General features: G+C 41.9%; 1 protein-coding gene across 5 annotated transcripts in view; it reads right to left on the bottom strand.

Moving 5' to 3' along the window:
- The window catches only part of LOC140463395 (uncharacterized), an 83,515-nt gene extending 59,920 nt beyond the window's left edge, over positions 1-23,595 (bottom strand). Inside the window, exons 1-12 of one of the 5 annotated variants that reach the window (XM_072557279.1) lie at positions 23,481-23,595; positions 10,325-10,390; positions 9,979-10,041; positions 7,930-7,974; positions 7,197-7,292; positions 6,224-6,343; positions 5,584-5,631; positions 4,591-4,626; positions 3,289-3,336; positions 2,702-2,845; positions 2,082-2,249; positions 1,254-1,322 (exon numbers count right to left, since the gene is read on the bottom strand). In XM_072557279.1, the coding sequence (XP_072413380.1) occupies positions 1,254-1,322; positions 2,082-2,249; positions 2,702-2,845; positions 3,289-3,336; positions 4,591-4,626; positions 5,584-5,631; positions 6,224-6,343; positions 7,197-7,292; positions 7,930-7,974; positions 9,979-10,041; positions 10,325-10,379 (892 nt within the window). In that variant the 5' untranslated portion in view covers positions 10,380-10,390; positions 23,481-23,595. Of the gene's footprint in view, positions 1-1,253; positions 1,323-2,081; positions 2,250-2,701; positions 2,846-3,288; positions 3,337-4,590; positions 4,627-5,583; positions 5,632-6,223; positions 6,344-7,196; positions 7,293-7,929; positions 7,975-9,978; positions 10,042-10,324; positions 10,391-20,180; positions 20,454-20,554; positions 20,653-23,480 lie in introns of those variants that run through there. The other 4 variants (XM_072557280.1, XM_072557282.1, XM_072557281.1 and 1 more) reach the window with 4 other exon arrangements.
- Positions 23,596-23,910: the final 315 nt, after the last annotated feature.

The following is a 23,910-nucleotide window of genomic DNA, read 5'->3' as shown; positions in this document are numbered from 1 at the left end:
TCCCTGACCTCCTCATTATCAGGATCTTCTTCAGACTCCAGACCTACAGCGTTGTTGTCAATTCTGGGCAATTAGGGATGGGCAATAAATGGTGCTGTAGTCAGATCTCATGAACAAATAAAGCAAGCGCCTTTAACAGAAGGTTGTTCCACAGGCAGGCAGGATTTTAAACTGAGGTCAAAGAGGTCAGTTTTCAGAAACATGCTGAGAAAGGCAGAGAGGTTTAGGGAAGGAATTTCAGAGTGTAAGACCCAAGCAGCTGAAGGTCTGGCTGCCAATGGTGGAACGAAGCAAATTGCAGAAGAGGCCAGAATTGCAAGTGTGCAGAGAGCTGCCTGGGTTGTTGATGTGGACGAGCTTAAAAGAGTGAGATCATGGAGAAATTGGAAAACAAGGAGGAGAATTTTAAAATGGAGCTGTCACATAGGGAGCTAATGTGCATCCATAAACACAGGCAATAATAAAGAAACTGGATTTCGAAAGTTATGACTTGGGCAGCAGGATTCAGGATATGCTGAAATTTACAGAGCGCAACCAATGGAAGGGCAGTTCAATAGACAAAAGTAACAAAATTATTCAGTGACCCAACCTCCACTCCCCTCTGTGGAATAGGGTTCAACAGACTAACAACTCTCTCAGAGATCAGACTTCTCCCAATTTTCATTTTAAATGGGAGGCGGAGGAAGGAGTGTTCCTTAACATCACCCTTCAATGGCCTGGCTCTAATATGGTTTGTTATCACCCAGCTATATTAGTACAACTTCCCTGAACAGCGCAGCAGATTTTGGATTCTGATTTTATGAGTAAATGTGAACTGTCTTTTATCTGTCACACAAGGGAAGATTACCTGAATAGAACGTTTGAGTATTCCTTTCGGGAAACATCACCAACCTCATCCCCACCAGAAACTACCGTTTCTAGACACCCACCTGACGAAGAAGCTAGCGCTTCCAAATAAACCTGTTGGACTATAACCTGGTGTTGTGTGATTTTTAGCTTTGTCGAATCCAGTCCAACCACTGGCTCCTCCAACTCAAAATTTAACCCTGCAAATCCCAATATCATTCTGGTGAATTTTTGCTGGGCCATTCCACTAAATTCTTAGTAAATTTGAGGAGCTCAGAACAGAATGCTGGACTCCAGGTGAAGTCTAAACAGAGATTTCCAGGAGTTTATGTGATGTTTATCCAAAGGCCAGGGCATTAATTCATTAGTGTTGAATATCAGCTAAATTGGTTAGTCCATCAACTGACCTGTTGAAGTGGTTACTCCCACAGTCCCCGTCACTGAGCTTGTAGCTTTGTTATTCTGGATTTCATTTGCTGTGAAAAATGAAATGATTTGAGAATCAATTGACATTGAGTCAAACAAGCCTCGAGAAAAAGTGTTTAGAAGCAGAACAACTGGAACACACGCACACAGAAACCTACACAGTCACTGAGAAATCCAAGGCTTTTGCCCAAAATATTGACTTTCCTGCTCCTGATCCTACCTGACCTGCTGTGCTTTTCCAGCACCACTAATCTTGACTTCCTCAGACCTACCGAGCAGGTCTGAGGAAGGATCACTGAATCTGAAATGTTAACTCTGATTTCTCCCCGCAGATGATGCCAGACCTACTGAGCTTTTCCAGCAGTATCTGTTTTTGTTTCTGATCTCCAGCATTCACAGTTCTTTCAGTAGTGTTATATATTATATGGTACAGTGTGTGACTGGGATTTTATAATAACACACTGTCTGTCACTGGGTATAACAGTGTTATCTAGTAACATACTGATACTTGGTGTAATACAGTCTATATTACAGAATAACACCGTGTGTTACTGGGTATAATTGTGTGAATATATATATATTTATATAGTATAATAAGTGTTTAATTAGGAATAATACAACCCATATTCTATAATAACACACTATGTACTATTGGGTATGAACTGGACATTATACGACAACAGTATGATTCTGGGTATAACATATATTTTACAATACACATTGTTAATTGCTGGGTATATATTGTTCCTGATCAGGGACTCTGAAAAGTGAGAGGTGTTGATTCTCTGGTGTCGAGGTTTAGTACCTACCCAGTAGAGAGGTGGATCCTGTTGTATTGAACACCTGTGTCCCAGCCGAGGAGAGGTTGTTGCGATACTCTGTCACTCCGATGTTGGAGCCACCAGCCGGTACAGACGTAGTCCAGATGTAGGCGGGTAAAGCAGCATTCAGGATAGCAGTATCATATCTCCCAGACACTAGGAAATGGAGAGGAGCAATCATCACAAGGTCTGTGTTTCATAAATGCGCTAGTCAGAAGGGGAAATAGAAGCTCTCAAGAATGGATGGAAAGGGGAAACAAGGCAAAGGGACAGAGAAGCAGAGAGAAGGATGGACAGAGAAAATAAGGAGAGATGGAAAGAGATTGACAGAGACCAAGGAAGGAAGTGAGAAAGAAAAGGAGATCAAGAGATTCAATATTTCACCTGAAGAAAGTTGCTGACTGATTTAGGAATAAGAGTCAGGTTTATTTGTGCTTGTGTGCATGTTTTCACAATATAGATAAGTATGGGGTGGTGCATTTGGCAAGAAATATAAAGAGGTCATAGACTACATAAAAAACAAACAAAACAGCTCAGGTTCATTTTGGGATTAAAATCAGGTAAGTTACAGTAAGCCTACACTGACCTCAGTCCAGACACTCACTCACCTGACTGTGTGCTTGCGCTCACCATCTTGGTTTCCACCACGGCCTTTTTGGGGTATGGCAGGGTGTTTGTGGCTGTGCGAGGTGGACTGATGCTGGCCGACCGGCTACCTTTCAACAATCGCTTCACATCATCCAACTCTGTCCCTGAATACAGCAACAAAACAGGACCAATCAGAACCTGGGACCTCCAGGGTACAACACCCTGATCTAGAAGTGAGGGAATCCACTCACGTTACAGGTAAGAGCAGCAATGTCTCCAAGCTCATTTTCTCCTGAGACATGAAGTAGTAAAAAGCCATTCAGTACAATATTGTGACAAATCAGAACGTGAGGAACATCCCAGTATTTATCCTGGGGGGCTGGGAATGTAACAAGGGGAGGCCGTATCTGAGAGTTGCAGACCACACACACATGCACCAGCATACATGCGCAAACATGCACCTCCTCCCAGGGAGGGGGTTCACACAGAGGGAGGGAGAAGTGAGAATCGATACAACAAAGGCTGGGAAATTGGGTCCCATCCTATTAGACCCAACCCTCTTCCCACGGTGGTCCAGAATTTGCCGACAGGTGGAAGTGGTACTTACATCGTCCGGATGGTGAAGCACTCTGTAGCCGGGCCCGGATTGCACTCTCTGAAACACAATGAGCTCTAATTATTCAGTGGAAGAAGGTAGTACAGTCTCTGCTGTTTATATTGTCCCTCACTCACCCTGCTCAGCAACAATCATTATGGTTAGGACAGTTTGAAACCTCACACCATCTCAACATTTCCACAATTAGCAGCATTTACATTTATACACTACCTTTAACGTAGTAGAATACAATTCAGGGGGAAAATTATTCGGATGAGAGCTCCTCCACATTATTTGTGTGTCTTTCTTCATGCTGGTAATAAATTTTATTTTATTATTCCACACAAATCCAGATGGGTTTTAACTGGCTCACATCTGGGGCATGTCGAAACTGTCAAGGGTGGATTGGAGCTGTAGCTATGTAGTTCTTGTTGATGTGTGAAGTTTGTAAATGTGTAATCACGCGACTCCAGCACCAGGCTTTATTGCCTATCTGAGGTATAATATCACAGTCTGCTTTGAAATAATGCCTCAAGATCAAAAATAATCAGCTCAACAAAGAGACTGTGCACCACTTCCCCAGTGACGACCTTCTAAGAAAGTAGCACTCCCTCAGTACTGACCCTCTGACAGTGCAGCACTCCCTCAGTACTGACCTTCTGACAGTGCAGCACTCCCTCAGTACTGACCCTCTGACAGTGCAGCACTCCCTCAGTACTGACCCTCTGACAGTGCAGCACTCCCTCAGTACTGACCCTCTGACAGTGCAGCACTCCCTCAGTACTGACCCTCTGACAGTGCAATGCTCCCTCAGCATTGACACTCTGACCGCAGCACTCCCTCAGTATTGACTTTCTGTTAGTGCAGGACTCCTTTTGTACTGGACCTCCCAACCGTGTAGTGCTACCTCAGTACTTATCCTCCGACAGTATGACAATTACTCACTACTGATCCTCTGACAGTCGAGCACTCCCCCAATACTAACTCCCTGACAATACAGCACTCCCTCAATACTGAATCCCCAACTATGCTGGGCTCCCTTCGAACTGAACCGTGAGTGTTAGCCTGTGTTTAGAGTCATGTCTCAGAAGTGTATTACAATCCCAAACCACCTAATTTCAGGTGACAGGGTGATCCACTGAGCAAGTCAGAGATGCTGAGTGCAGTCAGGTTGCAGTTGGAATTCACACCTGAGACCTGTGTCAGAAACACAGACAGATTGCTACTTTGAGAACCACAACAATGCCTTTGTAGGCTAAAGAACGTAATGGACACAGTATCAACCATTGGCAAACAGGGCAGGTGTTGTCTTACCTCGACTCTGACTCCTCCCCCTAGTGTTTGAGGTACCTGAAAACAAGCAATAAGATATCAGTTAGTATTCTCTCCTTTGTTACTCTTTTGCCCTTAATGAACTTATAGAATCTCTTTGGATTTTCCTTAACTCTATTTGACAATGCTATCTCATGTCCACTTTTGCTGTCCTGATTTCCCTCTTAAGTATACTTAAGTATAATCAGTTTAACATCATTTGTGGAGAATATCATAGGAGGAATAATTCAAGACAAAATTAATAGTTACATAGACATTTGGAGGTTGATGAACAAGAAACAATTAGCATGGACTTGTTCAGTGCAAATTGTGCTTAACTAACTTGCTTAAGCTTTTTTTGATGAGGTAACAGAGAGGGTTGATAAGGACAATGTTGTTGATGTGGTGTACATGGAATACCAGAAGATACTTGATACAATGAGACACAATGGACCTGTGAGCATAGTTAGAGCTTGTGAAATAAAAGGATCAGTAGGAACATGGATACAAAATTTAGCTGAGTGACGGAGAGTAATGGTTAATGGATATTTTTCGGGTTAGATGGGCTTGTAGGGAAATTCCATGTGGCCAATATTATACCCCATATTCTTCCTGATGTATATTAATGACATAAACCTTTGTGTACAGGGCACAATTTCAACATTTTTCAGAACATACAAGACTTGGAAGCATTATAAATTGTGAGAAGGACAGTGTAGAACTTCAAAAGGGCATAGGCCATTGGTGAAAGGGCTGACAGGGGGCAGGTGAAGTTCAATGTGAAGAAATATGAAGTGGTACACCTTGGAAGGAAGTGTATTGAAGGGTAATATAAGATAAAGAGGGTTCGGAAGCATAGGGACTAGAGGTATATCTGCCTTAATCAAATGAAGGAGATATGACAGGTTAAGAGAGGAGTTGGTAAACTAGTCAGCATCCTGGCCTTTATTAATTGGAGCACAGAATACAAAAGGAATTCAAATTGGATCTTCTTACTGAATTCTTTTCGAGAGAATTCTGGGGAGGAATTGCCACTGGAACTTCCTGAAAAGAAAAGAAAACATTTATTTCAAGTCAGCTCCTCAGCAGCTTGCATTCAACATTATCAGCCTGAATCTGTCTCTTGCTCTTAATTTCATTATTTTCCTTACTCTTTCTTTCCACCAAGTTCTCCTATTTACTGTCTCTCTTGATTTCATTTTCTGTCATCCTCTCTCTGTCTCTGTTTCTCTCTCTCACCGAGTTTCTCTCTATCTCTTCATTTTTCTCTCTTACTCTCTCGTTCTCTCTCTCCCTCATCTGCCTATCTGACTGTGTCTCCCTGCATTTCTACCTCTCTCTTTGTTCCTCCCGCTCTCTGTTTCTCTATTTCTCTTTCTCCCTCTCTCTTTCCTTCAGTCTCTCTCGCTCTAAGATCTCTCTTTCTGTCTCTCCCTGAGTCTATTTGTATCTCTCCTGTCTCTCTATCTCTGTCTTCCTGTCTTTCTGTCTCTACCGACCTGACTGTTTGTTTTGGTCTTGCTCTCTCCCTCCCTAAGTGTTTTTGTCTCTGAAATTCTCTCTGTCTCCCTCTGCCTGTCTCTCCCTCTCCCAGTCTCTCTGTGTTGTCAGTCACAGTTCACTCTGCTCCACATACCCTCGTATCCTCCATTCCGGCTGACAAACGTTTTCCGTTCCAACGTTGTATCTGGTGAAATGGAAAGTGTGGAACTGGGAAATCGGGTACGTGAATATCCCCCGGTAGTGCCTCGTCCCTCTGTTGGCAAATAAGCAGGCTTACAGCATTATTATGATAAACATTTGCATCAACGTTCACCTCATTAATCAGAATTGATTTAGCAAGGACAGATAGACAGAGACGAACTCTTGAGACAGGTGTCCCAGGAGGTGACAACAGAACTTTTCCCTCCCTGGAAGTGACGTGGAAGGTGAAGAAAGTCATTGGTCAGATTAATGCTCCAGAAATACCTGTCCCCTTCCTGCCAATTCAGATGTGGGGTGGCAATGCCACGTTTGATCTTCTTGACCAATACAGACCCTTAACTGATCGATTAACAACCACCTGAAAGGCCCCCTCCAACCTCTGCCTTTGATGTTTCACAAGTGAGAAAAGTGTTCGCCCTTTCTGACTATTAAAACCAGGCTGCCCTCTCTGCTGCGTTACTGAGTGGTACCTCAATTTGCCTCAATCGGTGGGGGGGGGGGCAATTGAGGGCACGAATGGGGTGCCGCCAACTGCCCCCTCATGCCTCATGCTCATTCTCCCACACTCTCTCCTGGCCTCTCTTCCTCCGTCTCTCGCCTCTTTTTCTGTCTCTCTCCCTCTCCTTTTCACTGTCTCTCAATCTCTTTCTGTCTGTCTCCAACTCTGTGTCTTCCCTTTCTTGCTCAATCTCACTCGCCTCATCCCAGTCTTTGTGTCTCTTTCACACATCTGTCCCTCTCTCAAAATCTCCCCCACCAACTCTCATTCTCTAATATCTATCCTTTATTCTCTCACTTACTATACTGAGGCTCTCTCCCTCTATCTTCTCCCCATCTATCTGTTCTCTCCTCCATATTCTCTTTCGCTGCTGTCCCTCTCCTGCCTCCTCCATTGTGTTACTTACGTGTGCTGTTATAGCTGGTTATGGTGCCCTCTGTACCAGCCCCTCCTGTGACAACCTGGCGTCGCGAGGAAGAGCCAGTGCTACTGTAAGTGCCTCCTGCAGGAAACAAACAAAAGGAAGATCAGGGGAGGGCAAGTTATGCTTCAGCTACACGGAGCACTACTTAGTTCACACCTGGAGAAATGTGTACAGCTCTAGGCAGCAAACCTTCAAGAAAACTTATTGACCTCAGGAGTGCAGCTTAAATTCACCAGACTCTTACCAGGGCTGAATCGCAGAAGGATGCCCAAAGGAACCCCTTCAGCCCATTGTCTCTGCACTGGCGAAATGAGCATCAGGACTAAGTCCCATTCTTCTGTCTTTACCTTGCGCATTGATTCTATTCAATGAATCATCCAATGTCCTTTTGAATATCTCAATTGAACACGATAGTGGGTTTAATGAAACACTAAGAAAATGGCAAGAGGGGTGCAGTCAGGGAAACAGGGTGACAGAGAAAATGTCAGCTGGAGTGAGACAGAGTGTTAGACTATGAGCAAATGAGAAGGTAAATGGAGATACTTGGAAAGGAACCTTAATGGCCCTTAATCACTCCTTGAGTTCATCCTCAGAGCAGACATTTCCTTGTTCATTTCTATACAGGAGCATAACCAGACTTTCTGTCCAGTAATTCCCACTATGTAATCCTAATATCCCAATTCCATTATTCCAAAACTTCTGCAGAGATACTCACGTGGTGGGAGTGAGGTCACTTTTGTTGTTATCACCTCTGTGACAACTGCAACATAAGAATGAAATGATTGATTAACAACAACAATTGGAATTTATGTAGCGATTACAACACAGCAAAACACAGCAAGATTAGATTAGATTACTTACAGTGTGGAAACAGGCCCTTCAGCCCAACAAGTCCACACTGACCCTCCGAAGAGCAACCCACCCAGACCCATTCCCCTACATTTACCCCTTCACCTAACACCACGGACAATTTAGCATGGCCAATTCACCTAACCTGCACATTTTTGGACTGTGGGAGGAAACCGGAGCACCCGGAGGAACCCATGCAGACATGGGGAGAATGTGCAAACTCCACACAGTCAGTCACCTGAGGCGGGAATTGAACCTAGGCCTCTGGCGCTGTGAGGCAGCAGTGCTAACCACTGTGCCGCCCATAGTGCAGAAGATGTTTCAATGGAACTTTGTTTTAAAAACATTGAGCCACAAAAGGAGATATTTGAAGAAAAGACAAAAAGCTAGGTTTAAAAGATATCTGAAAGAAAAGAGAGAGAGGTACAGTCGGGGGGATGGAGAGGTTTGGGGAGGGAAACCCAGAGCTTGGGACCCAGGCATCTGAAGACACAGCCTCCAGTGGTGGAATAGTTAAAATGTGGGAATGCACGAGACCAGGTTGGAGGAGTAGAGAGATCCTGGAAGGTTGTGGGGTTGGATGAGATGACATGGAGATGCTAGTGTTGGACTGGGGTGGACAAAGTCAAAAGTCACACAACTCCAGATTATAGTCCAACAGGTTTATTTAAAATCCTCAGGAGCAGTGTTCCAAAAGCTTGTGACTTTAAACAAATCTGTTGGAATATAACCTGGTGTTGTGAGACTTCTGGGTTGGAGGATATTACTAAGAAATGGAGGGGGGGCAAGGCCACGGAGAAATCCGAAAACAAAGATGGGCATTTTAAAATTGAGATGTTGCCAGGTAGTTCAGGAAGTACAAGGCAATGGGTGAGTTGGCCTGGCATCAAGTTAGCATTCGAGGACAGCAAGGTTTTAGAGTTTACAGAGAGTAGAAGATGGCAAATTGGCCACAAGTACATTGAAATAGAGGTACAAAAATTAACAATCAGTTACTGAAGAAACCAGCGTGATAAAACCAAGCAGCAGCAGGTGGCAAAAGGAACTTTAAGGCTGGAAACCTTTGGACTTGATGCTATCTGTTTGAGGATCCAATTCACTGTGTGTCAGGAGCCATCAACCTAGCCCCTCAACAACGGAGTGATTTTATTTATTTTTAGAAACATATTTTATTCATAAATTATCCAAAAGCTAATTCCAAAACTGTTCAAGCTGGACATTACGGAAAATATAATTTAAATGTTCCATTTCTCATTTGAAAATTGCAGTCTTAGTTGTCTCAATCCAAAAGCAAAAATTGTAACACTTACAAAATATGAGGATAAACTATTCAAATTCCAGTACAGGATACAAGATGTTCTTTAAGGTGGCAAAACAACAGAGCCATGGGACATCAAGGCAGAAAGGCTTCAGGTGGTGGTGTTTATCATGGTGGCGCCATGGTGATATCTGACCCAAGCTTTAGTGCATTCCTCAGTGCGTAGTCCTGGACTGTACCAGCCTGCAACACTCAGTCAAAGATAACCCTTTGCACTGGAAGACCAACAGGTTTCATGCAGGCCCAAGAACATCTATTTCGGATTGAGTGAGACTTTAATCTGCTCAAAGCACATGCGAACTGGGGAAAGTGGAACATGGATTTGTATCACCAGCAGTCAGTGATCACTCAGGTAGGTCAGTGCATCTAATACTAGTGTCCTGACATACGTGGAGAATGTTACTGATTCAGGCATGGGAATCATAGTAACTAAGGGTAAATCATGCTGTCTCACCTGTCCTCTTTCTGCATCCTAAAAATCTCTGTTCACCACAGCCCAATCATTGACTCATCATTGGGCTAATCTATTGTCCCATTACATCCTTCCAACATTATGTTTCAATTGCACACAAGGCCCATTACCAAATGGCTTCTTACCATTGTCTGAGTAGCCTCCACCGTCTATCTTCCTGTTTCTGCTGTTCTCTATTTCAAAGATACCTGTTCGGGGGATTGGAGACGTGGTTAACCACATATCAGAGTAACATATCTAGTTCGAAAATCCCACATAATCAGTCCACTCCAGAAATCACTCTGGTTCCAAGCCGACCCTCCAAGTCAGGACCATAGCCTGTATGTGATCCAACATGTCATCTCTCCGTGTTGGTAATTCTACTTCAACTAGTCAAATTTCCTTGCAATTTTTCCAGTCAACACTCTCAGATGTGATTTGTTTTATACAGTAACCCTCAGAATAAAACCAGAAGCAGCAGAGTCTACATACCACTGTCCATGCAATCTTCGTGATTCAACTTCTGATAATTGCGTACACCACTCATTTCATAATCAGCTGTAAAGAAAGGGGAAAGAGATATTAAAAATGGGCACTCCCTCAGGACTGACCTTCTGATGATGCAACACTCCCTCAGTAGTGACCCCCTGACTGTGCAGTGCCCCTCAGTGCTGACCTCCCAATTGTGTGGTGTTCCCTCACTATTGATCCTCTGACAGTACAGCACTACTTCAGTTCTGACCCACCAATGGTGCAACATTCCCTCAATGCTGCCCCTCTGACAATTGTGAAGGAGTTTCTATAGTACAATTATTTATTATTGTTTTTTATTAATTTGGGAACTTGGTTCTAAAACAGAAGTAAGTTTTAGTTGACACAGACCTTTTCTTTTTTAAAGGATCAGAAACCTATTTTTTAACCACTGGATCAAAACAGCAATTCCAAGAAATCATATAATTTCAGCGAAATGAAGAGAGAAGCCATCTCATCGGATAATTGCTGAAGTATTTATTAAGTTTTTTATTTACAATACTGAAAAAGTAACACACACACACACACACACACACACACACACACACACACACACACACACACACACACACACACACACACACACACACACACACACACACACAATCATATACATATATACATACTAGCAGCAGGGTCAGTTCAGAAGAAGAGATCCATACCAGCAGATGTGCTGCTTGGCAGCCAATACGTAATTAAACTAACTGGAAGGAGCCTGTATTTTTCTTTACAGCTCAAGTGGGAATTGTCAGTGTGTTATCCTGTGTCTGTGGGTGTCAGGGAGAGACAGTCAAAGAATGAATCACACCTTGTAAACATGTAGAAAGTGTCTGAAAGGAAATACAATCTCTTGCTTGGTATGAAATTAAAAAGCAATAATAGGTGGGCAACACAGTGGCTCAGTGGTTAGCACTGCTGCCTCACAGGGACCTGGGTTCAATTCCACCCTCGGGCAACTGCCTGTGTGGAGTTTGCGTGTTCTCCTGTATGGGTTTCCTTTGGGTGCTCCAGTTTTCCCCCCATAGTTCGAAGATAAGCAGGCTAGGTTGATTGGCCTGGCAAATGCAGGATTATGGGGCTGGGTGGGATGCTCTTCAGAGGGTTGGTTTGGGCTGAATAGCCTGCTTCCACACTGTAGGGATTCTATGAGTGGTACTGCACTGGGATTGAATGGTATGAATATGTAATTTTGCTGTTTATGTCAAATGTTTTCCAAGTTGTTATGTATGCATAATGCAGTTCTAAAAAAAGGGCAATAAACCTTATGTTCTTTTGTTCAAGGTACATTGGCAGCCACTTGTGAATGTGTTTTGTGGCTAACCACAATGAAAATCAACTTGCAAAACTCAAACTTATGGTCAATTAAACCACGTTTCATTCTGGGATCTGATTTGTCCAGTACTAACATCAGCTGGGATCATAAAGACATGGCAGCTCTTGGCAGGTTAGAAAACTGTTGAATTTGACAGGGATCAGTGAATCTTTAAAAATGAGTTCATGAAGGTACTGACCATACAGGAATCTATGTGAAGTATCTTACACGATTCAACTTTCGAACTGGCTTTGACTGTAAGACTCCTCTCGGAATAGAAAATCTATTTGAAATCTTTCAGGCAACACTGAGAGGTTCAGTGGATAAATTGGAGGTAGAACAAAAGCAGGATCTTTTAAGGATAGGATGCTTAGTATGATTACCCAACATTGAGGACTAATAGAAGGGAACCCCTGAAATTGATATGTCACTGCTCGAATTATCTTCGATTTGATTGGAAATGGAAAGAAAAGAATTAGAAGTAAAGAGAAATTGGGGAATAAAGAAAAACAGAAGCAAGAGAAATGGAAAGAAATATGGAAGTATGAAAGCTTGAATTGGAAAGCGAGGAGCAAGAAAAATAAAAAGAAATCCAAAGAGTTGAAATGGAAAATGCTTAAATTCCAAAGAAAAGGAAATCACAAAGCATGAGTTAGAGAGAAGCTTAGAGCAAAGGCAGAAAAAAGAGGTGGTTGCCGGTGGATAATTCTGATTCATTTAACTAAAAATTTATGTTTAGTATCTAAATTTACAGAGGATGGAGTTGAAAGATATTTCACCTAATTTGAAAAGATAGCTGGTAAGATGCTAGGGCCTTAATGTTACAGAGTGTCTGAACAGCTATTAACATATACACCAGTTTGTCAGAAGAGCAATCTGCAGACTATGAAGCTGTTAAGAGAACAATATTCAATGCTTAAGAGCTTGGTCCTTATCAATTAAAATTTAGGTCTATACGAAAGAAACCTAATCAGACATTTTTAGAACCTGCAGAGGAAAAATAAATGGTATGGAATCAATGATTTCAACCACTGAGATTAGAGAAAAATTGAGAAAATTAGTGGAAACATGATAATGGAAGAATTCAGAAGTACGATTCCAGGAACCCTTAAGACATATTTTGACAAGTGTCAACTATCAAATATCTGAGATGCAGAACTTTTGGCAGCTATGATATTTCACATTGACAGTTCCATGTGGGAAATGGTCATATTGAAATCCACAGGAAATTGGAGGAATAGAAAATCTGGGGTTGAAAAAGATATTGGGGAACAAATAGAAGGATGCCAAAATAATAAAGGAGAAAGGCTAGAACCTAAAGGTGATATAAAGAAAATAACATGCTTCCATTGTAATAAGATTGGACATAACAAAACCTATTGTCGTAATTAAATGAGACACTAATTGCTGTAACAGGAATATCTAAGGAATCTTCAGAAAAGGGTGCAATCCAGTAAAGAAATGGGTATTACAAACATAGCAATGCTACAGATGGAACAGGTTCCATCAGAACCTAATAGGAAGGGAGAGATGGTTAAGGGTAGCCAACAAAATTCTTCCTCAATGATTGCTGAAAAGAGTCAGATCACCAGAGTTTCTAAATATTTTAATTTCAAAGGAAGAGATATTTCATTATTTTTCTAATTAAGGAAATAAATCAAGAAAAATCTTGGCACTAGAGCAAGTAAGTCACTTTTCCTTGCTGACAATATATTTTGTCTTCCAGGGGGGTTAATGAAGGAAATAAAATAACAATTGGAGATGTACAGAGAAATCACACAGGGTTCTGTGATTTAGTAAATGGATAAGTTGTAGTTGGAGTAATACAACAGAGAACAATAGAACGAATGGATTTTATCGTGTGGAATGACCTAGCTGGATCAGTAATATTGGCTTCAGTGAGATTGGTGGATCAATCAATGGAGGGAAAACAAACTGATGTTTTCATGGGGAATGTCCTTGATTATTCCCTGACTAGATTGTATGTCCATAAAATTAGACAGGAAGGGAGAAATCTATGAGAAAAGGTGCAGTTATCTGCCATTATTTTCCAAAACTCAAGTCAGGTGAATTGGCCATGTTAAATTGCCCACAGTGTTAGGTGTGTTAGTCAGGGGTAAATATAGGGTAGGGGAATAGGTTTGGGTGGGTTTCTTTTCGGAGGGGCAGTGTGGACTTGTAGGGCTGAAGGGCCTGTTTACACACTGTAGTGAATCTAATCTAAAAGAGTGAACATAAAGAGATTAAGTTTGACGTACTTAACTCTTTTCTCTACTAGAAGTAGAGTAGATGCATCCTGGTTTGAAGGAAAGATGCACCAAATACCATACTCAGAAAAGAAATCAGAATCTAAACCAAAGCATTATTATTTAAGAGAGACAGTGTTAAAGAGGAAATGGAGATCACCTCAAATACCAACTGATGAGGAATGGGAAGTAACCCATCATTTGGTAGTTCCATTTGTGTATCATAATGAGATTTTATAAGTGACTCGCAAAATTCCAAGGTCAGGTCACTTAAGATTAGAAAAACTTGCTAAAATACTAAAAGATTTTTAATGACCAGGATTAACTAAAGATATGGTGAAATATGGTTCAACATACTATATATGGAGAAGCCTCAAACATCAATTAAACCCGAGTTTTTAATTCCAACAACAGCTTTTGATGAATTGTTCATTATGATTTTAAAAGATGGTAGAATACCCTTCCCTAAAACCTGGAGTGAGAATCAGTATCTTTTAACAATTTAACAACGTTTTGACAAGAATTCCCAAGGCTAAGGAATCTGTGGACAGAATCATTTTACTTATTTTACCAAGTACAGTTTACCCAAAGACATAAAATCAGATCAAGGTTCAAATTTTATGTCATGAATATTCAAATAAATAATGATTAGTTTGAGAATAAAAGCTTAGCTTCATAATTGCAAAGAACGTTGGAAAGATGACATCCAACTATATATGAAAAACCATGATTAGACTTTCTTGTCAGGACTTTACTGACAATTGGGATAAAGCAATTCTCTTGATGCTTTTTGCCATTAGGGATCCCTAAAGAGTCCACAGAATTGAACCCTTTTGAACTGACATACAGGGATGAGGTTAAAGAAACTCTGAAATGAATTAAAGAAAAATGTCCAAATCAAATCTCAGGGCTTGCATTTCCAAACTATGTGTCAAGTTCTCAGGCAAACTAGCCAAAGTTTGTCGGGTGTGCAAAAAGCTCTCAAAGAACAATGAAAACTAGAGTAGATTAAAAGACCACAACTCAGAATTTTAACTCTGGAGACGTGATTGTATTGTTACCTGTCTCCCAGGAATCATTATAAGTAAGGTTCACTAGACTTTGTCAAATCAAAATGCAACTTAATGATGTGAACTATGTAATGACTATTCCAGTTCAGAGAAGAAATCAACAAGCGCATCACTTTAATACCTTTCAGCAATTCTACAGCAGGGAGGATGGTCAGAACAGAAGTGTATTTACAGTAGTGAAAGAAATAGGGACTGAAATAAAAACACCAGAAAAACTGGAAAATGAATCAGAAATTGAAAATTTGCAAGTCAGTGCTCCAGAGATTAGAATGGATTATATGGAGGTGTTTAAAGCATTAGCGAGCATGACTTTTTATCTTCCAGAAAACTATCAAAATGACTTACAAAAGCTGTTATGGACTCACAAGTCAATTTCTGTAAATTGGCCAGGAAAAACATCTTTGAATGATGTTAATGTGATGGATACCTATATTACAACATCCTTACAGGCACAAACCTGAGAAACTAGTTCAAGTGAGAGAAAAGAATAGGTTCATGATGGACAATGGCATTACTGAACACATTCATAGTTGTTTCAGCTCATCTATGGAAAACAGATGGATCACAATGGCATGTACCAATTATCACAAAGTCAACATAATAACAAAGGCAGATTCATATCTTATTTCAAGTTTGGAGGATTGAACAGAAAAGATTGGACAAATATGGTTTATGACAAAAATTGATTTATTAGTGGGATATTGACATGTTGCACTGACTCGCACAGCCAAAGAAATATCAGCTTTTCTAATGTCAGATGGACTTTATCAATGTAAGATCATGCCATTTGAAATGAAAAAGTCTGAACAAATTTTCAAAAAATGAACCAACAATGTCATGAAGAGATTGGTTGTGTTTGAGCATACTTGGGTGAAACATTAACAAAATTTCAATGAACTTTTCATTGTTTAAAAAGAGGCAACTTAGGCATAAATTTGGCTAAAAGTGAATTCAGGCCAAACAATTTGAGACAAGACCAAGAGAATCCAGACAGACAAAAATATCTTGGAATTTCTGATGTTTAAGATAAGACACAAACTTTTGCAATATATGAGGGGATTTTATCAGAGATTCATTCCAACTTTTAGCCATGCGGAGACTTCTTTGGCATGTTTATTAAAGAAAGGCAAGAAATTTGAATAGGCAAGAGAATGTCAGACTGCTTTGATGATTTGAGATCTGTGCTGAATGCTACAGTAGTTTTAGCGACACTAAGTTCTGATAAATCATTTAAACAGCATTGACCCTCTGACAGAACAGCAATCCCTCAGCACTGACCCACTGACAGTGAGGTAGTCACTTAGCACTGACCAACCAACAGTCTAGCACTCCATCAGTACAGACCCACTGACAGTGAGGCGCTCACTCAGCATTGACCTTCAACAGTGATAGACATCCTTAATACAGAGCCTCTGACAGTGTATCACTCCCTCAGTACTGACCCTCTGACAGTGCAGTACTCCCTCAGTGCTGAGCCTCAACAGTGCAGTACTCTTTCAGCTCTGACCTTGACAGAGCAGTACTCCTCAGTGCTGACCCTAGATGATGCAGTACTCCCTCAGTGCCAACCCTCCAACAGTGCAGTAATCCTTCAGTACTGACCCTTGACAGTGCAGTATTCTCTCAGTACTGACCCCCCCCCCCCGCCATCCCCGACAGTGCAGCACTCCCTCAGTGCTGACACTCTGCCAGTGCAGCACTCCCTCAGTATTGACCCTCTGACAGTGTGGTACACCCTCAGTACTGACCCTCCGACAGTGCAGCACTCCCTCAGTACTGACGCTCTGACAGCGCAGCACTCCCTCAGTACTGACCCTCCGACCGTGTAGCATGCCCTCAATACTGACCCTCTGACAGTTCTAGAATCTGTCAGTATTACACTGTTTACTGGATACTGTACTGTTTTCCTGGTGTGACTCCTAATCACACAACCTTTAACCTCAAAAGGGTGTTTCCTCCTGCCCAAACTGTGTTGCAATGCATTGGACTGAACTTCAGCAAGTCAACACGGGCGGCACGGTGGCACAGTGGTTAGCACTGCTGCCTCACAGCGCCTGAGACCCGGGTTCAATTCCCGCCTCAGGCGACTGACTGTATGGAGTTTGCACGTTCTCCCCGTGTCTGCGTGGGTTTCCTCCGGGTGCTCCGGTTTCCTCCCACAGTCCAAAGATGTGCAGGCTAGGTGAATTGGCCATGCTAAATTGCCCATAGTGTTAGGTAAGGGGTAAATGTAGATGTAGGGGTATGGGTGGGTTACGCTTCGGCGGGGCGGTGTGGACTTGTTGGGCCGAAGGGCCTGTTTCCACACTGTAAGTAGTCTAATCTAAACCTCATGGACCAAAGGAATGGAAACTGGATGAGGAACATTTGCCGCAAATCAGCTAATGGGGCTAAGCTGATCTTGTACAGATCCAAACGATCAGGGAAAACCCAGTTGTGGGTGTTTCTCTCAAGGCTCCTGGTTCCTAGGGTTAAGCCCCAGTAACACAGACACCCGTAGATTCCAGCAGAAGGAGAGTTAATGGGTATTAATCCCAGCAGCTCCTGTGGTATGTTGGTAAACCACAGAAAGTAACTTCACTGGGAGAGTAATATCTACCTCATTCAATGCTGCTCTCAAATTACTGCAAGGATCATTTAATCACTTGATATCATAGGGCTTCCCTTTTATTTTAACAATCCACATAAAGAATTGAAAGACCATCAAATTCAAGGCCACAGTAGTTCCCCACATCAGTTCTAAGCAATCTGTACTCTACTGTAAGATTCAAAATGCTCACATCCTGACCTTCTGTAGGAATGTGTGTTCACACGAAACTCAGTTGGCAAACTGATGCGAATATAACTGAGCAAATATTTACAAAGTGGAAAGTCCCATGTCATTCTGCTCAGTCAGCATGCAAGGCAGTGAGAAAGGAGATCGAGGGAGGGAGGTTGAGCGTGCGAGACTGCCTTTAACAACACAAAGGGACTGAGGCAGCCAGCTGGTTTCCTACCACTTACCTAACCTGGTGTCACACTCGATATGTTTCAGGATTATAGTGGCTGCTAAATTTAGTTATTGAAAATCAGACTGGTTTCAGCATCAGGCCAATTCACATGGAGAAGAATGGCTGATGAGGTTCACCTATTCTGAATATCTACTTTGTGATTTCTCAGAGGCCTGAAGGATCACCAAGCCTCTAACATTCACAAAGAGAATGTAAGGAATCCAAGTCAGGGAGGCTTCTCAGCCTATCTACTTCATCCTAGCCTCTCATTGCTTATTGTATAATCCTTTCTTTGTTATTTGTCCCTGGGAATTGGGTATCACAGACTAGCCAGCATTTATTGCCTATCCCAGAGAGCAATTAAAAATCACCACATTGCCGTGGGCCTGGAGTCACATGTAGACCACACCAGGGAAGGATGGCAGATTTCCTTCTCTAAGGGGGCATTAATGAACCAGTTGGGCTTTTACAACAACCACTATTGGGTCAGCCCTCCGTTCCAGATTTTACTGAATTCAAATGTCAGCAGCTGCCCACAATGGGACTTGAACCCTTGTCCTCAAGGTATTGGCTTGGAGTGCTAGATTACGAGACCAGTGAGGTGACTACCGCACCACTGCCTCAACCAGTTGCTAAACATCCAAAAGTCTGCCCTTCTCCTCATCATCTGTAGGTCACTCTGTTATTGATCTGAGTTTTCTCATTCTCAATTTCTGTCTGGATCTCTTCTCCTGCAGTATGGAACATATTGTAACATGAAATAATGTTCAGTACTGACCTATATACAGCACTGTTTTTCGCTGTAAGGTCCTCTCCCATTCACTTCCTTCCAGGTCTATATTAAACTTTCACCATAACTCAGTTGCCCATAGTCACTCAACTTCTGCACATGGTGACTTTCCTGGGACATAATCCTTTGAGTCTTAGTGATCTTATGGTCAGCTTGACCAGAGTCCTGAACTGCTTGACACATGTCCTCTGATCTACCCAATTAGTTGCTAATTAAATGCAATTCTGCAATGTTTGTACAGGTTCAGTACAGAGTCCACCTTCACTGTCAGAACACTTCCTTTCCTAGCTGGTTCACACAATTCAGAATGTATGTCTCCATAATTTTAGCTAAAATATTACGTTTTGTCATTGTCTGTACTGAAACCCCACTCAGCATTCCTCCACTGCACTGCTCCCTGGGTCATGCTCTGAGCACAGCGGTTGTGTTACTGGACTATTGTTAATCCATATTCTGCGAATGTGGGAGATTAACCAGAATACTCAAGTCTCATGATTGTTCCACCAGATTCATTTCTCATACATACATCCAGCATTCCCACTTTGCACAAGGGATCCAACTCTTTTCTGAGATTAGACAGCGACATTTCCCAGCTCAAAATGAGGCTATCAATCCAGTCAGAATGCAAGATGAAGTGGAGCAAAAAGTTTAAAATAACACTTTGCAACAAAGTGGAGAGACAGAGAGAGAGGGAGAGCGTACGTGCGAGGTCACCAGGTTTGCTCTCCATCGGTCTTTCAAAGGGAATGAAGATTGAGAAAGTGTGAAATTTGAAGGGATAGCCGTGGTTGGTTTCCTCAGTACATCGACCAGTGAGTCTGAGACACTCAGACCGGAATGTCTTACGTCCTATCCCTAATCTGTGTTGAGCCAGTTCCGTAAAGAGGAATTGCAGAATGGAACAGCACAAAAGGAGGCCACTTGCCCCATTCTACCTGTGCCAGTTCTTTAAAGATCCATCTAATTAATATAATAAGCCCCACTTTTCCCAGATCTCTGAGAATGTTTCCATTTCAAATATTGTATTTTGAAAATTTTGTTTTTATCATCTTTTTATAATGCATTCCAGACCACAATAACAATCTCCTGTCCCCCCCTCCCCCCGAGTCACAGATCCTCCACCAATCGTGTCCCATTAGACCACATCAAGAACTAAACATTTTTCATAGTTATGTTGAGATAAAGTAAACTTTTAGCCAAGAGATGAAATTAAATGCACTAAATCTGAGTTGTTGATAATTCATAAATAAACACAGAAGAATTAACATAAACTGCAGAGAAATGTCTGATCGGACTGTTTACGAGGTTCCGAGTTGTATGGGTGGAGTTCACTCTCTGCATTCCACACTTTACCTTTAGTTTACAATGGCTATGAAGTTTTTCTAATTGCTTAATTAAATAGTTCCTACCTGTTGCTCCGTGCCGGGTTGTAGGTCTGTGGGAGCTGCTGATTGTGCTGCTTTCTCTCTTTTACACTGCACTTATCGTGTGTGTATGTGAAGGTGTGAGCACTGACTGATTTGATTGGAATGCCTTTCTCTCTCTCCCTCTTCTTTAATTTAATAGCTCGAATCTGATTTGTGTTTGATTGTTGCTTTCATAGAGGTGAAGTCTGGGCAGGTCCACAATGACTAAAAGTCTCGCCCAGATGAACAAACCTTGCCCTGAAGCTGTAATTTTACAAACAGCCTCACCTGTCTGATTTCCAACTCCGTGTGTCTCTTAGTTGTCACCTTATCCCTATTCAACAAGGTCACCATAATTGCCCCAATTCTAATTTTACCTTCACAAGGGAATCCAGCTCAGAGGTAAACACAGTCTCCCCTCTAACTCTGGGTCCATCACACAACAGTCCCTCTCATTTCTGCTGACGCATCTGGCACCAACAGATTGTATATTCTGAGGGTTATGGTGGTGGGTGAGGTAGGCAGCAGGTAATTCTCTAAGTTCCTAGATTCAAGTGCATTTCCCAAAAACCACACACACACAGAGATCAAAATGGGAGGTCAAACCTGACTGTTATAGGGGTCAGTACTTTTTTTTTCTTTCTAGCTCTATTACTCTCCTTCTGGATCAGATTTTAACTGTTTCAATACTCACACCATTACACAACATAGATTGGTCTCTCTCTCTCTCTCACACACACACTCACTCTTGGTGTGTCTTTCTCTCCCCATGAATTTCTGACTCTCTCCCTGCCTCTCTTCCTTATTTTCTCCTTGTTTCTCTCCCTCTCTCCCTCTCTCTCTCTATCCCCCCTCCGTCTCTCTCTCTCTCTCTCACTTGCTCTGTCTTTCTCTTTTCCTGTGTCTCTCACTTTGTGACTTCTCCTACCCTTTTACCAGTGCCATCCCAAGCTCACTACATCCTCTGAATCCTTTTGATTCCTTGAATTGTATGCATTTAGCTCCATTTTCCCCAAGATTACACTGTGCCCAGCTCAATGGGAACACCCTTGTTTTATTCCACTCTTATCCAAATGTAACCAGTGTAGAGGAAGAACGTTTGGTCCATCATGCCAGTTTGAAATAATATCCAGTTAGTCCTATTCTATACCTGTAACATGTGTGCACGTTTCCTTTTCAAATAGTTGTCCATTCCTTTTGAAAGTTATTACAATCCAGTGGGGAAGGCGATTGGCTCCTCTCCTTTAAATCCCCTCTCAGTTGGTTGCAACAAATATTTATCATTTTTAGCACACAGCTTGTCAGGTTTGTGGGGTGACCATAGCAGCCAGTTTGGGTCAGTAGTATCCTTTCGAAAACCAAGACTCAGGTATTAAAGTCAGATGATGAAAGTTGATAAATTTATTAATAGTCCATTTTTCACTACAATTGTCATAAATGATCCCATTCTCATGACACCTTCAGGTGGCACAGCCTAAATCTGAGCTTACTGCTTAAAAGAAATTGCCTTTCGCCCTTTGGTTACTGACTTTGTCTCCTTATTGACTATATTCAAACTGTTTGTGATTTTGAACATCTTCTAATATGTCTCTCCTCAACCTCTCTTCTCTAAGGAGAACAATCCTCCACTCTCTCCACATGGCGTCAGAGCAGAGTCCACACATTCGTTGGTAATATTCTATTCTACCACATCACCACCCCTCTCTCCACAGCTCTGCCATCTCTCTTTTCTCACATTGCTTATCTCCTCAGTCTTGGATGAGAGCTAATTAACTCCAGTTAAGCCTTGGGAAAAGTGATGTGATGTCCTGTACCTGCTTCCATTCCCAGCCACAGAGTCAGTTTGAACCATATGTTTAATGGCCTGAATATTTTATAGTGAGCACAGCTTAGTGCAGACTGTATCCCAGCCACAACACAAAAGCCATCTAATTAATCCTCTGTAACATTGTCTGGTTCCAAGATGCCTCAGTTTAACTCCACCCTAAACCTCATCTAGATTTTGTCACCTCCACTCAATCCAGTGTTTTTATGACCTTTTGGGAACAAAGTTTACCTGAACACTGCTTTGGTAATAGGGTACACATTGTACCAGATACCATATCAATGAAGGAGGGGGCGGGGGGATTCATGACCTTTGTGATCTTTATCATACCTTCCTTTTTTCCTGTATTAAAAATAGTTTATGTTTGGTTAAAGCAATAACTTTGTTCCTTAATTTCACTACTGAAGTCATGTCATGCTGGATGCAAAACATGGACTGAGTTTCTGCTGACAGATCTGTTGAGTTTCTTCAGCACTTGCTGATTTTGTATTTATTCTGGATTGATTAATGTCATTCTCCATCATCATCATCATCATGAACCTTACGATACAATGATCACTGTCTCCTCAATGTGCTTCCATTGACACTTGAGCCACTAGGCCAACCTCATTTCCAAGAAGCAGGTCCAAATGCACAAGTTTGGATTCTGCTGGAAAATGTCTATTATTTATCATTCTTCTGTTACACTGTAACTTGCGTGTTTGCATTTCTTATGCACTTTATGCCGTGTACGAGTGTGTAGTTTGTGCTGTCCATGTAGCACCCTCAGTCCTGCAGGAACATTGTCTAATTTTTACTGTATCCGTTGTATATGGTAGAAATGACAAATAAAAGCAGCTCTACTCTCTACTCAATTGCATCCTCTTGTTTGCACTGGACATTTGGTACTTTAGGAAGCTTTTCTGCAAGTCCTGTAGGAACACTTGGTCCTTGCTGACCCTTAAACCATCAGTACAGCAGCCTATATTTGGATAATTAAAGTCCTCCATTATAACTACTCTGTAATGTTGGCATCTCTCTATAATTTCTGTACATCCTTCCTGCTAATTGTTGATTTCTAGACTACACCAAGCAACATAATTGCACCTTTTTTTGTTCCTTAACTTTAGCCAAATTAATTATGTGCTTGAAGCCTGAATCAACCTTTCTCTCCAGCACATCAATGCTCTCCTTAACTAGAACATCTTTTCCTTTCCTTTCTTTTCTATTCTTTCTGAACCCCTTCTGTATCTCTATATAAGCAAAACAATTTCTCTCTGTGGTGCTGCTACCTTTAAATTCCTACAAATTCCAAGGATAAAGAGGGATAGAGAGTAAATATTGACTTCGCCAGTAACACTCATATTTCATGAACGAATAAAGAAAAACTCCCCTCCCCTCCCCCCACCCATCCCCCATCCCCTCCTGGGTTGGGGGTGGTGTTCTACCTGAGACAGCAAACACACTCAACTCTGACCAAATTGCACAAGATAACTTACTCTCTCTGCCTCTCTGCAGCTTGATCACCTTGTGCCTGTAGCGGATCCAATCGTATTATCCCTGGGAGTCTCAGCAGATCCTCTTGATCCTTCTCTTGCTGTTTAACTACTTTAGAGTGAGCCACATAACTTCTGTTCTGCAGAACAGATTGAGTGAGATTAAGCCTGAGACTCACTTGTATTTCTGGCCTTGAGGAATCAGCATTTGCACATTGAACAAAATATATCAAATACCTCACACCCAGCAGCAAAGCTCACACCAGGGTGAAGAAGAGGGCAAGGCCAGCAGATACATGGCAACACTACCACTGGCATGTTCCCCTTCAAGCCACTCACCATCCTGACTTGGAAGTATACTGCCGTTCCTTCACTGTCGCTGGGTCAAAATCCTGTATTTCCCTCTCTAATGGCATTGTGGGTAAACCTACAG

The sequence above is a fragment of the Chiloscyllium punctatum genome, chromosome 38 (genome assembly GCF_047496795.1).
Source record: "Chiloscyllium punctatum isolate Juve2018m chromosome 38, sChiPun1.3, whole genome shotgun sequence".
NCBI classification, from domain to species: domain Eukaryota; kingdom Metazoa; phylum Chordata; class Chondrichthyes; order Orectolobiformes; family Hemiscylliidae; genus Chiloscyllium; species Chiloscyllium punctatum.
This window is presented reverse-complemented; position numbering and strand designations above follow the sequence as displayed.